Source organism: Hylobates moloch, unplaced genomic scaffold, assembly GCF_009828535.3.
Source record: "Hylobates moloch isolate HMO894 unplaced genomic scaffold, HMol_V3 SCAFFOLD_10, whole genome shotgun sequence".
In the NCBI taxonomy this organism is placed as follows: Eukaryota; Metazoa; Chordata; class Mammalia; order Primates; family Hylobatidae; genus Hylobates; species Hylobates moloch.
The window spans coordinates 109,956,478-109,972,705 of record NW_026652285.1 but is presented as its reverse complement, the minus strand read 5'-3'; the positions used below and the strand labels follow the sequence as shown (position 1 = coordinate 109,972,705).

Sequence of the window (16,228 nt, the reverse complement as noted above, 5' to 3'; positions counted from 1 at the left end):
GGCACACTTGGAACCCAGACAAGGGGCCAGGCATCAGGGAAGAGTGGGGGCTGGGGGACGTGCTCTGACCTCAGAAACAGTGCTCACCTCCAAAATGCTGCCCTTCCTCTGACCCAGCCCCTCCAGAGACCCCACGGGGCTGGCCTTCCACCCCACCTCCTGTTGAGCCACCGAGACCTTGCCCTGGCACCCCGACTCGCACAGACTCTATGCTCCAATGGGGGCTACCACGGGGGCCTCTTGGCTGGAATCTAGGGACAGGTAAAAATGATTCAGAATGTTTGAGAAGGAATGCTTCCCACAGGACGGTGAGGCGCACTGGAGAAGAGGCTCCAAGCAGGCTCGCACAAGACAACTTGGAAGAAGAGGCTCAGGGTTCCCACATCCAGGCCAAAGCTCATCTCAGGCCAGGAGGGCACACATGGCGCTCAGAGCTGACCTTCCCAAAGATACGAATGCCCCTTCCCTGCCCCAAGTTTAGAACATGGTTTTCTGGATCAAAGTCTAGCGCCAAATGCCATGACAGCCATTGAGGTGCAGGGGTAGCTCGTGGCACAGGGCAGACTGGCCCAGGGCTAACGTGGCCACGCCCAGGGCTAAGCCGGTGACCCCAGCTGCCCTGGCCCTCGAGGAAGGTGTTATCTGCCAGGCCTACCTTTTCCTTCAGCGGAGAGGGGCACTGCCCAGACGACCCTGCCCGAGGGAGCTGTTCTCAGGCACAGACCCTTAAGGAAAGTGGAGTCGCGGCCTCCCCACCACCCTGCCCTCAGGCCCAGCCGGGCACTCACCAGCCGCTCGGACATGGGCGTTTTGTCCCCATCAGGGAGGTGCTGCTCCAGGGCCAGCACGATGCAGTTGGCGATGATGGTGGCCAGGATCATGTACTCGAACGGAGTGCGTGGGTTAAGGACTGGCCGGGAGACGCCGCAGGGAGGCAAACACGAGGCCGAGGCCAGCAGAGCCCAGTGCAGCAGCCACCGCCAGGCCGTCTCCGGAGCGGATGAGACAACTGGGTCCGGAACCCCCTTCCTGGCGGACGCGGCCTGGTCTCCCTCACTCCCTGCCCCCATCCCTAGGGGCGGCCGCGAGGCGGGGCCTCCGCAGTCTGGGCCGCCAGCCCCTCGGCACACCCAGGCGGTCGTCAGCACCGCGGACAGCGCCTCCGGCCCGACTCCGCCCGACTCCAGCGCCCCGAGGGGAGGGGGCCGAGCGCCCCCAGGCGAGGATGGAAGGAGACCCCGCGCAGGCGCACACTGCTTCCTCCAGACACGCTGCCACATGTACCTACACAGGCACGTGAACATACATGTAGCCCGCATCGCGAGCGCACGCACGCGCAGCGCCCGGCTCCAGCTCAGCCCGCACACGCAGGCACCTGCAGCCAGGCGCGCGCACGGCCGCGTCCCCACGGCGCTCGCACCTGCATGGACGCGGCTTCGCCCTCGGTGCCCTCCAGGCTGGCCGCGCGCTGTGCACCGACCAGGATCCCCAGGACCCGGCGTGCGGAGGGACGAGTCCGGAGCGAAGGGGCTCCGCCCCGCGCCCGCCGCACTCACGGAAATGCTCCCGCACCCGCCGCTCCGAGGGGCCCCGGGGCGCTCCGCACCCCCCTCGCCTGTCTCCCGACGCCTCCCCAGGTCGCGCCCTCCCGGCCACCGGGAAGATGGCCCCGGCCCCAGCCCCCGCCCCGGTCCCCGCCCGGCCCCGCCCGGCCCCGCCCGGCAGGATATGGCCACTCGGTGATGCGCTTCGCGTATTTGCGGACGACGTTGTCCTCGCTGAAGACGAAGAGCGAGCGGTTGACGGTGAAGCAGTTCTGCTTGACCGGGATGGGGTTGTACAGCGCCATGGTCCGCGCGCGCTGCGCGATCGATTGCTTGTAGAGGACCCGCTGGCCGGGCTGCAGCCCCCCGGGGCCCGGGCCCCCTGCCCCGCCGGCCCCGCCGCCCCGGGCCCGCTCCCCGCCGCCGGGGCCCCCATAGCGGCCGCCCAGCTCGTCCCCGAAGCGGACCATGGCTCCCGGGCCCCGCGTGCATCCCCGGCCCAGCGGCCCCGGCAGGGAGGGCGCGGGGCGCGCCAGGCACTCAGAGCGGAGCAGCCGCGGAGCCGCTGGGACCGCAGCGGACCTCGCCCGGCCCCGCCGCCGCCGCCTCACCCGACTCCGCGGCCCCGCGCCACGCCCTATAAGGGGCCGGTCACGTGGCGGGGCCAGGCCAATCCGCGCCGGCCCCGCCCACCCTGCCGCGCCGGCCCCGCCCCGGCCTCTCCGGCTGCGCCTCCCGCGCTCCGCGCCTCCCACCCCGGGGCTGGGCCGGGCCCAGGAGTGGACGAGCCTGTGGGTCCTCGACGGCCGCTCAGCGCCAGCCCGGGCCGTCCCCGGAGCGCGCTCTGCCGGCCGCTCCGCCCCTGGGCGCCCTCGGCTCCTCAAACTCGGCCTAGACGGACCCCTCGCTCCGCCCGGAGGCGCCACCAGCCGCGGGGCTGCAGCCCAGAGCTGGGCGCCAGGCCTGGGCCGGCCCGCCCCGTCCCCGCCGGATCCCCGGCCTTCCCAACCCTCCGGGTGCGCTCGGCTCGCGGCCTTGGTGCCACGCGGACGCTTCTGTCGGGGGCCTCCAGCCTGGGTGCGGGACCTGCTGTTTCCACGCAATGGGCTGGCTCCGGGATCTCATCTCAGAGAAGCCTCTGACTGCCTCGCAGGCCACGCCCGGTTAGGGAACCTGTCACGGTCACCGCCATCCCCCAGGCCTCCTTGAGCGCCCACCGTGGGCCGGGCCTGTCCTGGGCTCCCAGCTCTGCCCTCACGGAGCTGACAGTTTTGTACAAAGCACAGCAACCATTTACACAGCACTCACTTCGTGCAGGCCCGTGGATCCTCACAACCTCCGAAAATGCTGCCCGGGGTCGGGGAGACCTTCGGGAACAAGGGATCCTCTCGGACCTGAAGCTCGCAAGGCGCTGAGTGCAGAGTGAGGCCGGGTGCGGGCTGCGCCTTCTGAGAGGGAGGCGGTCCGCACATTTCCAAGCAGAGGCGCGTGGGCCTCTGAAGGGTCCCTCGGGCTGCCGTGTGGAGTGTGGACTGCAGGAGGCTGGGATGCTGAATCACTTAGGATGCATTCAGAGGCGAACAACCCGCTTGCCAGCTAGCAGCCGCTTGCACGATGCCATTGTGATCTCACTGAATACGAAGCCACCGTCTCTCCTCCCTCCAAAATCCCCACATACACTTTCTGCCTTCCTGCCTGTTGCCTCATGGCCCAGGGTGGCTGTCATAGCACAGGGCATCACACCGCTACACCACCATCTCAAACGGGAAGGAAGTGGCAGGTGTACAAAGGATGACCACTTTGTGAATCAGGCTACGATTTTCTTTCCTAACAAAGGAAAAGCTTCTCAGAGGCTCCCCCTGCAAGTGTCTCTTTAACCCCGTTAGGCCGCCCTGGGCCATGTGGCCAGCCCTGACTTTAAGAGGGTGGGAAAGTGAACATGTGTCAAAGTGGACCAGAATGGCCAGCACCCACTAGGCGGGCACATAGTTGCCCCAAACAAAATCAGGGTTCGCTTAGCTGGGAAGCAGGTGCTAAGGCTTTCGGGGAGGCTGCCAACTGGCCTGTCACAGAGAAAAATCAGAGCCCAGGGAGGGGTTTTGACAGCAGCACAGAGAGAGATGATGTGGTTTGAACATGGGGGCCATGAGCAGTGCCTCTTTCTCTTAGAGAGGGTGCGTCCAGTGTAAATGTGAAGGAGAGATAGAAACCCAGGCTCTTCATTTTTGGTCTGAGTGACTGTGTCCAGGAGGATGCCTTTTGCCAAGATGGGGAAGACAGAGGGAAGAGCTTGTTAGTCACAGGGTGGAAATTAAGAATTGCCTACTGGGGACAGAAGTGGAGATGCTATGCAGGGTGGAGTATCTCGAGGGATGCCGAGACGAGAGACCGCTGCCGCAGCCCTGCACCTGGAGGCTGGGCTCACCACATCCTCTCTGCCCTTCCCTCCGTGCTGCGTGACACTGGAGCTGGCCTTTGAAAGCCACATCAGCCTGTTCCTTGACCTGTGGTTTCTGGTTATGCTAAGCCAACAGGAGCACCAAAGGCCCTGGAGGGAAGGAAAGAGCAAGGCGAAGGTGTCTACTATTCCCCTGACTTCCTCCTGCCAGGTCACTGTGGGTTGGCTGTGCGCCTCAACTGAAGCTCCGGCCCTGTCAGGCACCCACCACTCTCCTTTCTCTCTCTCCGGTTCCAGTTCCTGCCTCCTCCCCTTGTTCCTGCCAGCGGGGGGTGGCATCACGCGGGCGTGGTGAATCCTGGCCCTTGGGACTTCCCTGCGCCTTGCACGGATCGCGCAGATTGTGGTAGATGGTCCCTTGCAAGTGTCATCCTGCCTGATGCATCACCACCGAGGAAGTGACCGAAGTCAGAGACAGAGGACGCCGTCACTCCCCAAGAATGAAGTCGGTGAGGAGGAGCAGCCAGGGCTGTGGGGGGTCGGGGGAGTGCCCTGTCCCGGAGCCGAGGGAGGAGTGCGTGTGGTCCATAGAGATGAGGACCGACATTCAGCCATCGGAGTGGAAAGACAGAGGTGCCCATCACCTGGACAGCAGTTTCCACACAGGAGCAGCCTGAGTGGGGTGGATTGAAGAGAATGAGTTGTGAGGAAGTCCCTACAGCGGGTGTAGACAGCTGGTTCAGTGAGGAAGTCCCTACAGCAGGTGTAGACAGCTCATTCAGTGAGGCAGTGCCTACAGCGGGTGTAGACAGCTCGGTCAGTGAGGAAGTGCCTACAGCGGGTGTAGACAGCTCGGTCAGTGAGGAAGTGCCTACAGTGGGTGTAGACAGCTTGTTCAGGGAGGAAGTCCCTATAGCAGGTGTAGACAGCTTGTCCAGTGAGATAGGGAACAATACAGATGCAGCATTAAGGAGGTTTTTTTGTTTGTTTTTTAAGGTAGGGGATATTATTGGACTTCGTATGCGATGGCAATGACTCAACAGAAAGAAAAATTGCTGATGCAAGAAAAAGAGCATCTTGCCTCCTCCAGGCAAGAGGACACCAGACTTGGGACAGCTCACTCGAGGCAGGGAAAGAAAAGCAGTTCGCACGATTGCAGGCACAGGTGGGCTAGAGGATTCATTTGGGGGAGGATGAGGGTTTTATTGTGATTATTCTACTTTCTCAGTGAAATAAGAAACAAAACAAGCAACTGAGAGTGAGAAGGGGGCATTTGCAGGTTGGCAGAGGGAGGAGAGGGTTTGAAATGCTCATCCAGGGCTATAGGGAAGAGAATCCACAAGAGAAATTTGTAGAGTTGACAAGAGTCTGGAGCTGGGGGTGACTAAGTCCAGGACAGGCTGCGTGGTGGGCACTGCTGCACAGTGTCTAAGCCAACGACCAGCTGAGCTTGTCACCCCTCGAGGGTCCCATCTTCCTCTGGACCCTCCAGCACGCTTGCTCACAGCCCCTCCCCCATCCCTCTCCAACCTGAGTCCTCCTGCTGCCCCCTGTCCCCTGCCCCCGTCCCTCACTCCTTCACCCTCTGTCTTTCTCACCTGGCAGAATTCCCATCTGGAACCTCCAGAGACACCCCCCAGGCTCCTGCCACTGGGGAAGGTCACAAACTGGACTGGTGTCACTCTGGTTCCCCAGAAACTCCTCCAGGGGTCCCAGAGTTGGTCACGGCCCTTGCGGTGGGAGGTGGTGGTTGTAGCCACACCCCTGCTGCCCTCCACACTAGGTCCCTGCACCCCACCCTCCCACCACAGCACCTGCAAGCCCAGCACCTCTTCAGTTGTTCCTGCGATGTCCCCTGTAGATCTCAACTCTGTCACTGTGTGCTGGGTCCCCTTATGGGGAAGCGGGGAGGAGAACCAGGAGGGTTTTTTTCTTTTTATATAATTAACATTTAATTCTACAAATAATAACGGGCACTAGGGCTCTGTGGAAGACGCAGAGGACCCCAGCATCCCAGCACGGTGCAGCCCCTCCTGGACCTCCGCATCTCAGAGGCCACTGTCCGGAATTTTGTGTTCACCATTCCCTTTCTCTCTGTACATCTATGTACAATTAATTGTGCAGTTGTACATGCTTTTGAAATTCGTTTCTTTTAAAAAAAAAAAAACAGTCTCGATCTGTCGCCCATGCTGGAGTGCAGTGGTGTCATCTCAGCTTGCTACAACCTCTACCTCCTGGGTATGAGCAATTCTCGTGCCTCAGTCTCTGAGTAGCTGGGACTACAGGAGTGCGCCACCACAACTGGCTAATTTTTTGTATTTTCGTAGGAGACAGGGTTTTACCATGTTGTCCAGGCTGGTCTTGAACTCCTGAGCTTAGGCAATCCGCCCGCCTGGGCTTCCCAAAGTGCTGGGATTACAGGTGTGACCCAATGCGCCCAGCCCCATGCTTTTGAAATTCACACAAGAGCGCTGAGCTGTCGTCCTCTGGTGCTGCAGTGTACCCGGGTTGTCGTGTGTAGCTGTGAATCACTTGTTTTCACCACATGTATTAGTCTGTCGTGTGACAATTTATTGATCCATTCTACTTTGATGGAGATTTGTGCTGCTGTCCAATTCCTGCTATTTCAATTCTCCAGTGAACATTTAATGTCGTTCTCCTGGTGCTTGGACAAGAGCCTGCAGGTCTAACCCGAGGAGAGAAATTGCTGGGCCATGGGACGTGCCTCTCGACCTCACTGGATGCTGCTAAATTAGGGCCCAAAGTGCAGTGACGACCATCCCACAGCACCACACAGACCCTGGCTTGCTTGGCATTCTCTCCAGCACTCTGGTGTTATCAGCCTTCATGTTGTTGTCAGTCTGGTAGGCATTTCAGGTCCCTCACTCTGTTTTAATCTGCGTTTTCCTGCTCACTAATGGAGCAGGGCATTTTCTCACATTCCTTGCCCATTCACGTCTTCCCCTTTGCCAAAACGCCTGTTCAAATCTTCCACCCACTTTTCAACTGGATTCTGTCTCTCCTTCTGATTGACTTGTCGAAGTCCTTACATGTTCTGGGCACAAACCCTCCATCAGATGTGTGTAGTTGCAGTATCTTCTCTCACTCTGTGATTTGTCTTTTGCTTATTTCGTGATTCTTTTGATATGTAGAAGTTCCTCGTTATACTGTAACTGAAATATATCCAGCTTTTCCCAATGTTTTGTGCTTTTTGAATCCTAGGAAATTCTTCCTTTGTTCATTGTTGTGAGAGATTCTTTGGGAGATTTGAGAATAGATTCTCCTATATTCTCTTCTAAAATTTGTGCAGTTTTGCTTTTTCTATTTTAAACCACTTGCAAATGATTTCTCTGTATGATGTGAGGCAGGCGCCATTTTCATCATCTTAATACAATTAAATTGTCATGACACCATTCACAGAAGGGCCCCAACTGTCTGCTGTCTGCTCTGCTCAGACGAACCCTTCACCTGCTCTGGGCTAGTACTCCCTGCATTGATTACAAAAGTCTTATTAAAAGGTTAATGCCTCTACCTGGGTTCTTCTTCGAATTTTTGTTTATTTCAGACAGGATCTCACTCTGTCACCCAGGCTGGAGTGCAATGGCTGGAGTGCAATGGCACAATCTCAGCTCACTGCAGCCTCCACCTCCCGGGCTCAAGCAATCCTCCTACCTCAGCCTCCCGAGTAGCTGGGACCACAGGTGTGCACCACCATGCCCAGCTAATTTTTGTATTTTTTATAGAGCCAAGGCTTGGCTATGTTGCCCAGGCTGGTCTGGAACTCCTGAGCTCAGGTGATCCGCCCACCTCAGCCTCCCAAAGTGCTGGGATTATAGGTGTGAGCCACTGCGCCTGGCCAAATTTTTGCTATTCTTGACCCTTTATTTGCCCTTATAATTTTTAGGATCGACTCATCAGGTTATATACATGCACACAGTGGACTTTTGGCAGGAATTATATAGAATCAAAAGATAAATTTGGGGGAAATACACATTTTTGGTATTGAGGCTTTCACTCCTTATGCAATATATATGTATTTATTACTAGGGTCATCGTTAGTTTATCTCATAAACTTTTATAATATTCTCCATCAAGGTCCTGAACATCTATACTATATTTATTTCTAAGTGTTTCATATTTTTCACACTACTATGAAGGATTCCATTTTTAAAGTTACATTTTCTGTCACTCGTTTAGAAACCCAGTTATTCTGGGCCGGGCGCACGGCTCACGCCTGTAATCCCAGCACTTTGGGAGGCCAAGGTGGGAGGATCACCTGAGGTCGGGAGTTCGAGACTAGCCTGGCCAACATGGAGAAACCCCATCTCTACTAAAAATACAAAATTAGCCAGGCATGGTGGTGTGTGCCTGTAGTCCCAGCTACTCGAGAGGCTGAGGCAGGAGAATCGCTTGAACCCGGGAGGCAGAGGTTGCAGTGAGCTAAAATCGCACCACTGCACTGCAGCCTGGGCAACAAGAGTGAAACTCTGTCTCAAAAAAGAAAAAGAAGGAAGGAAGGGAGGGAGGGAGAAAGGGACGGAAGGGAAGGGAAGGGAAGGGGAGGGGAGGGAAGGGGAGGGGAGGGGAGGGAGGGAAGGGAGGGAAGGGGAGGGAAGGGGAGGGAGGGAAGGGGAGGGAAGGGGAGAGAAGGGGAGAGAAGGGAAGGGAAGGGGAGAGAAAGAAAGAGAAACCCAGTTATTTTGTATATTGATTTTATGTAGAGCAACATCTCTAAATTTCCTGATTGAGTCTAATAACTTCTTGTTAGATTTCTCTGTGTTTTCTATATAGATATACCAAAACAATACTTTTTTCTTTTTCAATTCTTGTAGCTTTTATTTCTTTTTCTTATCTTTCTGTGCTAGCTGAGACTCACAATGTTAGTAAGTACAACGATGTACAGAAATGTGATAGTGGGAACCTGTCCTGTTCCTCATCTTAAATAAAATACATTCAACCTTTCATATTTAACATATGATGTTTATTATATTCTTTTGTTTATATTTATTTTTATTTTTATTTTTTGAGACAGAGTCTCACTCTGTTGCCCAGGCTATAGTGCAGTGGCATGATCTCGGCTCACTGCAACCTCAACCTCCAGGGTTCAAGCAATTCTCCTGCCTCAGCCTCTCAAGTAGCTGGGATTATAGGTGTGCGCCACCATGCCTGGCTAATCTTTTTTTTTTTTTTTCTGTATTTTTAGTAGAGATGGGGTTTCACCATGTTGGCTAGGCTGATCTCGAATTCCTGACCTCAAGCAATCCACCTGCCTCGACCTCCCAAAGAGCTGGGATTACAGGCATGAGCCACCACACTCGGCCTGTTATGTTCTTTTTCTTTTTTTTTTTTTAGACGAAATCTCGATCTGTTGCCCAGGCTGAAGTGCAGTGGCACTATCTCAGCTCACTGCAACCTCCACCACCTCCCAGGTTCAAGCAATTCTCCTGCCTCAGCCTCCTGAGTAGCTGGGATTATAGGCGCGTGCCACCACACCTGGCTAATTTTTGTATTTTTAGTAGAGATGGGGTTTTGCCATGTTGGTCTTGAACTACTGACCTCAGGGTGATCCTCCCACCTTGGCCTCCCAAAGTGCTGGGATTACAGGCGTGAGCCACCGCGCCAGGCCTGTTCTTTAAAAAAAAAACAAACAAACAAACAAAGATACCCTTCACCAGGTCACAAAGTTCCCCTCTAGTCTTAATTTCTAGGAGTTTTTCTCATGAATAGGTGATAAATTCTGTCAAATGCTTTTACTGCATTGAAATGACCTAATTTTTCTCCTCCTATGTGTTAAGGGAATGGCTTACATTAACTGATTTCCTAAAGTTAAACCAACCTATCATTCCTGGGGTAAATCAAACATAATCATGACTCACTATCATCTTTGCATGCAACTCGGATCTGGTTTACCAATAACTTGTCTAGACTTTTTGCAGCTGTGCACTCCACTGTTCTCATCAGGTTTGGATATCCAGGTTACGCTAGCCTTGTAAATGAGTTAGGGAGCATTTCTATAGGGAATTTGTATTTTGAAAGTTCAGTGGAACTCACTGACTGGGCCTGATCTTTTGTTTGTGATTTTAATTACTGATTCTATCTCTTTAAGAGTTTCGGGTTCTCTATTTCCTCTTGAGTCAGTGTTAGTTCAGTTATATTTTTCTAGAAATGTATTGGCCTAAAATTGTTCATATTATCTTTTAAATCTATGTTATATCTATGGCTGTGTCCAGTTTATTTATTTATTTATTTGAGACATGGTCTTGCTCTGCCACCCAGACTGGAGTGCAGTGGTGGAATCACAGCTCACTGCAGCCTCAACCTCCCAGGCTCAAGCCAGCCTCCCACCTCAGCCTCCCGAGTAGCTGGGATCACAGGTGCATGCCACCATGTCCAGCTAGTTTTTAAATTTTTTCCAGAGACAGGAAATGTCTCTGGACATTGCTATGTTGCCCAGGCTGGTCTCCGACTCCTGGGCTCAAGTGATCCTCCCACCTCAGCCTCCCAAAGTGCTGGGATTACAGGTGTCAGCCACTGCACCTGGCCTACTTTTAAATTGTTTATTTATGTTCCCCCTTCCCCACCTGCCCAGAGGCTTGCCATTCTGATTAGTGTCGCCAAAGAACCAGTTTTGGTTTGATTGTCTCCAGTGCATATTAGTTTCTATCTAATTAGTGCTTCTCTTTATACCTCTTGTTTTAGATTGATTTTGCTTCTTCAGGTAGATGATGAGCTAATTAACTTTCAACCTTTCTTTTAAAAAAACACACATAGGACATTACTGTTATTTTAAACAGCTGCAGTTTCCTTGAAAGTGTGCCTCATAAGCCTCCAACTATGGGAATGTCATGACCAGTGGCCTCAGCTCTTGTGCTCAGAATCTGTCTCTGCATTTGTGCTGAGGCCACACTTCTCTGGCTCAAGAACTCCCTGGCAGCTTTCCTGAACCTTCCTTAGGTTGTTCAGTGATCTAGGTCACTCCCAGTCAACCTTCCTTCCCTCTCTTCCTCTCTGGAAGTTACAGCTACTCACATTCTGAAGCTCTTCCAGGTTTCTTAGCTGCCTCCATGCTTCATCTCTAATAATAACATCAATATCTAACCTTCATCATCTAATAAAATCTTCTCTTTTTTTTGAAAGGACTTCCTTCCCATCACCTAGGCTGCAGTACAGGGGCGTGATCTTGGCTCACTGCAACCTCCACCTCCTGGACTCAACCAACCCTCCCATTCCAGCCTCCCAAGTAGCTAGGACTACAGGCACACACCACCATGCCAGGCTAATTTTTGTTTGTTTGTTTTTGTTGAGACGGTGTTTCACCATGTTGCCCAGACTGGCCTCAAACTCCTGAGCTCAAGTGATCTGCCTGCCTTGGCCTCCCAAAGTGCTGGGATTACAGGCACGAGCCACCACACTCAGCCTTCATCATCTAATAAAATGTAACCAGATCCTTATACCTTTATCCCATCTGCATCTTGGAAGACCTGGACTAACATAAGTGGCATCAGGAGAGGATCTGGGACTGTCCTGCCCACCACCCAAAGGGTGCAGAGGCTACTGTCCTGTTTGGCTGGGAGGTCCGGTGGTCCCTGACACACAGTGGGAGCTTCATGAGTGCTGACCTGGGAGAATATCTCGGTGGAGCACAGCGCTGTGGTTGGTGGGATGATGCAGGCCCCTGAAAAACTGGGAGGGGGACGCAACCAAACCAGCAAAGACAGGACAGTGGGCTGGTTCCCCATACCGACATCCTGAGAGCTGTTACCAAGCTCGGTGTGAGACTGGAGTGCTTCTACCACAGAGGTAAACAGGCACTTAACTGGAGTGAAGGGCCACTGGTGGGTCAGCTCTGCAAAGGTAGAAAGTAAGGGTCCCCTGGGGAAAACCTGGGTCCCAAAGATGTAACGATGAGGACCCTCCAGTCCTCTGGAGTGCACAGGTCCTTCTGCCCCACAAAGGTGAGCACATCTGCTGTGCTGGAGATGTTACGGAATCACCTGTCTCACCAGGAAGCAAGTGCTCGCCTCAGGAGCTGTCCCACCTGCCTGCCAGGCCAATTGCGAGGGCTAAATCCCAGCACAGACCAACGGGAAGGGGCAGGGTGCTAAGCCTGAAAAGGGAGAAGGGGGCTGCACAGCTAAGTAATTGCAAGAACTGGTTGATGGCCTCAGCGGGGGCAGATGAGAAGTCCCGGGATGGGAGGGTGAGGGGCTTGACCAAGGGTCTGGAAACATTTGCTGCAGCGGGGCACTTTCTCGGGACCCAGGAGGTGGGGAAAACTTGGAATGGCTCTTAAAAGCCTTGAAAAAAGTGGTAGCCAGCTCGCAGTGAAGCAGAAACCCTCAAGTTTTCTGGCAGCTGGTAGAGGAAGGAATGGGGTGGAGGGAGGTGGGTGTGCAGGAAGCCCTGGGGAGAACACCAGCATCACCAGGAAGTCGAGGCGTTCCCCATCTGCAGCCCGTGCTGAGGGTGGGAGAGTCGAGGGGTTCCCGTCTGCAGCCTGTGCTGAGGGTGGGAGAGTCGAGGGGTTCCCGTCTGCAGCCTGTGCTGATGATGGAAGTGGCAGCTACAGAGCCGGGCTCCCTAATCCCCGTGGGGAGGATGAGGCAGGTGGCCGCCGAGGGGCTTGGGGACGGTAACAGGGGGTGGTAACAGAGTACGGTGCCCTCAGGGGTGAAACCAGTGGCCAACAAGGGGACGCTTCACATGTAAGAGTCAACAGAGGGCAGGGGCTGAGGGGCTGCCCCAGCAGGAAGTCACACTCCCGTGCTGTTTCTGGACATGAGCCGATTTTCAGAATTGGAATCCACTGACGGAAGAGCGGCTGGGAGCCTGGAAGGAGCTGCGATGTCTGGCAAGTTAATACCTGGCTCTTCCCAGGGGCTCGGGCTGCTTCCCTGGGGGACTGGAGGGAGCACGCAGGCACCTTCATTGTTAGTGCCTTGCAATTTAAAGAGACAACTGCATATTACAATAATTATAAATCCTGCTGGTGGCCCACAGTGTGTCAAGATGTAATTTGTGATAATAACATAAAGGGGGTGGTGCTACGGAGGAACAAGGGTTTTGTAGACGACTGAAACTCAGTTGGAATTTCAAAACATTGAGAGGATTCATTGAAACCATGTTCAAACAAAACCTTGAATGTGAATGTGCTTCTGTCCCTCCAGGCCTGGCCTGGACAGCTCTGGCCCTCATCAGAGAAGCCTCCCTGGCTGAGCGTTCCTGTCACAGGCTCTGCCTCCCTTCATGGTGTCCATGCTGCGGAGTCCTAATGAGGGGAAGGAGTCAGACTGGCGGGACCAGGGGAAACAAAAGACAGAGTGGAGAAGCTGTGAGTCTGCCTCTCCTCGTGGTCCAGGACACATGGCCCTCCTGTGCAGACAAATCACAACCTTCCTACGCCCAGCTATCACCAGACCCTTGGCTGATAGAAAAATGCGTTAGCTTCCTGCAACCTGGGCGTTATCAGCACTGCACATGACCCTCTCCAGCACAAGCCCCATCCTATAAAATCCCCGGCACGCCTTCGGCTCTTGCTGCCAGCGCCTCTCTTGGTGATTGCCCATTGCTTTCTTGCAACGGATTTTCCTACTTTCTCTCATAAATCTGCCTTTCTTTACCTACAACAGTCTTGGTAAATTCTTTTTACTGCCCACGCCACCAGCCACAGTTAGTTGCACCTGCAACACACAGCACTTTTAGTTACATAATTATTCATGGGACATTCTGTGAGGGTGAGAGCCCAGTCTGCCCTGGCACGATGCTGGTGGCAGAGCATGAGAACTGTTTGCTACATGCCAAAGGTCACTAGCTCCTCTCACCCCTCAAGTCCAGCCCGGTGCCCTGTCCTGCCTCTTCCAGCTTCTGAATCACCCCTTCCCTCACTGCTGCCCACAATGGCCTGCCATTGCAGCAGGCAGCCACAGCACCACGCAGCCCTCGCGTCTCCCCAGCCCCTTCTCCGTGTCCAGAGTGGTCTTTCTAAGGCACAGTTCTGACCACGTCGCTCTCCTTTTCACTCCCAGTCCCAGCTCCTTGACAGGCTTGTGGGGTCTACGGCAGGTCCACCTCCTCTCTCACCCCTCTGCCAGGCCTCGTGGCTGGATGGGTGGATGCTGCTGAACGCTGCACTCCCTCAGAGGTTCCCGCTTCCCTCACAGGCCACAGACTCCAGGGCCGCCTCGCCAGCGGCCTCTCAGCCCCAGCACCATTAACATGTACGGTCCAGGAACTCTGTTGGGGGGAGCTGTCCTGTGCACTGTACAGTGTTTAACAACATCCCTGCCTGATCCCACTAAGCGCCATAGCACTTCTTCGGTTGTGACAACCCAAACTGTCTCCAGACCTTGCAGATGTCCCCCGGGTGCAAAATCGTCTCCAGCTTGGAACCACTGCTCTGTTCTGTGAGTTTCCAGATCCACAGCTCAGTCCAGAGTCTTCTCCTGAGTTCCAGACCTGAGGATTCATTTGTTTCTGGACATTTTCCCCTGGAGAAATGGGAGTGTAAAAAGATGGGTGCAAGGAAATAGAAATATTCATAACAAAGCTAATCTGAAAGAACAGACAAATGAAATGCTGAGTACAGCATAGAAAAAAATCAAGAGGGACTTTTCCGACCATATAAAAATGTATGATAAAGTGACAATAATTAAACCATATGGTATATAGGCTGGGCACAGTGGCTGACGCCTGTAATCCCAGCACTTTGGGAGGCCGAGGTGGGCTGGTCACCTGAGGTCGGGAGTTCAAGACCAGCCTGACCAACATGGAGAAACCCCATCTCTACTAAAAATACAAAATTAGCTGGGCGTGGTGGCACATGTCTGTAATCCCAGCTACTTGGGAGGCTGAGGCAGGAGAATCGCTTGAACCCAGGAGGCAGAGGTTGCAGTGGGCCAAGATCGTGCCACTGCACTCCAACCTGGGCAACAAGGGCGAAACTTCATCTCAAAAAAACACGAGGTCAGGAAATCGAAACCTTCCTGGCCAACATGGTGAAACCCCTTCTCTACTAAAAATGCAAAAATTAGCTGGGCATGGTGGTGCATGCCTGTAATCCCAGCTACTTGGGAGGCTGAGGCAGGAGAATCACTTGAACCAGGGAATTGGAGGTTGCGGTGAGCCGAGATGGTGCCAGTGCACTCCAGCCTGGTGACACGGCAAGACTCTGTCTAAAAACAAACAAATAAACAATCAAAAAATACCACAAATTCTAGACAGGTTGATGCAAATACAAAGTAAAATTACTAAGGAGAACAAAAAGAGCTAAGAATTTTGTAATCCTAAAGTAGAGGACACCTCAGTGCAGTGGCACAGGAGAATCACCTGGGAGCTTTGTAAACGTAAAAGCCTGTGTATAGTGCATAGCCAGGGCTAAGAACCACCACATTAAAGGAAAACACTGGTAAATTGGATTGTAAGACAGAAGCAAAAAAAGCGCTCAAAGGCTAATTTAAAAAAAAAAATCATAAGCAAAGTAAATAAACACCTTTGAAATATTAGCAATCCATGAGACTAAGAGTAGATTTTCTTGACATCCACAGAGCTGCTTAAGATCAACAATGAAAAGATTGATGATTCAACCAAAAATAGGCAAAGAAGATGACAAATTGCCTCACTGGGAAAGACATACACAGTCATGAAAAAACTTGCAATTACACAGCAATGGGGCATTTTAGGCAGCCAAAGGCTTAGAAGTTTTATGGTGCCCAGTGAGACCATCTGTGAGAATGAAGAAGCAATAGGAGGTTTGGGCTCTGGAGCCAGAATGCCAGGTCGTCAAATCATGGCTTTGCCATTGACTCGCTATATGACCTGGGGCATGATCCTTGATGTCTGTTTCCACATCTGTTAAGGAGAGGGTAATCCCCACCATACAGGGTTATTATGAGAAGTAAAGGAGTCCATATTTGTAAAGCACTTAGAACAGTGCCTGGAAACTATGTTAAACAGTAAAAGCTCAGCTGGGTGCGGGGCCTCACGCCAGTAATCCCAGCACTTTGGGAGGCCGAGGCAGGCAGATCACGAGGTCAGGAATTAGAGACCACCCTGGCCAACATGGTGAAACCCCGTCTCTACTAAAAATACAAAAAATTAGCCGGGCGTGGCGGTGCACACCTGTAATTCCAGCTACTCGGAAGACTGAGGCAGGAGAATCACTTGAACCTGGGAGGCAGAGGTTGCAGTGAGCCGAGATCACACCACTGCACTCCAGCCCGGGTGACAGGGCGAGACTCCATCTCAAAAAAAAAAAAAAGCCGGGTGTGGTGGCACACACCTGTAATCC

At 53.5% G+C, this 16,228-nt stretch overlaps 1 protein-coding gene and 1 long non-coding RNA gene across 25 annotated transcripts in view; one reads left to right on the top strand and one right to left on the bottom strand.

Annotated features, from left to right (window-relative positions):
* The window catches only part of CACNA1B (calcium voltage-gated channel subunit alpha1 B), a 244,247-nt gene extending 242,102 nt beyond the window's left edge, over positions 1 to 2,145 (bottom strand). For 22 of the 23 annotated variants that reach the window (XR_009215330.1, XR_009215331.1, XR_009215329.1 and 19 more), the window contains exons 1-2: positions 1,732 to 2,145; positions 789 to 895 (exon numbers count right to left, since the gene is read on the bottom strand). Coding sequence is in view for 19 of the 23 variants with exons in the window: in XM_058445703.1 (XP_058301686.1) it covers positions 789 to 895; positions 1,732 to 2,014 (390 nt within the window). In the remaining 4 variants the exon portion in view is untranslated. Of the gene's footprint in view, positions 1 to 788; positions 900 to 1,731 lie in introns of those variants that run through there. The other variant, XM_058445714.1, reaches the window with a different exon arrangement.
* A 1,358-nt stretch (positions 2,146 to 3,503) lies between these two features.
* LOC131384466 (uncharacterized) lies at positions 3,504 to 11,209 on the top strand. 2 transcript variants are annotated; one of them, XR_009215345.1, is made up of 4 exons: positions 3,504 to 4,120; positions 4,240 to 4,451; positions 4,939 to 5,107; positions 11,080 to 11,209. It is a non-coding gene; the product is annotated as an uncharacterized LOC131384466 (long non-coding RNA). The 2 variants fall into 2 exon arrangements; XR_009215346.1 differs by lacking the exon at positions 11,080 to 11,209 and adding an exon at positions 5,923 to 6,544.
* Positions 11,210 to 16,228: the final 5,019 nt, after the last annotated feature.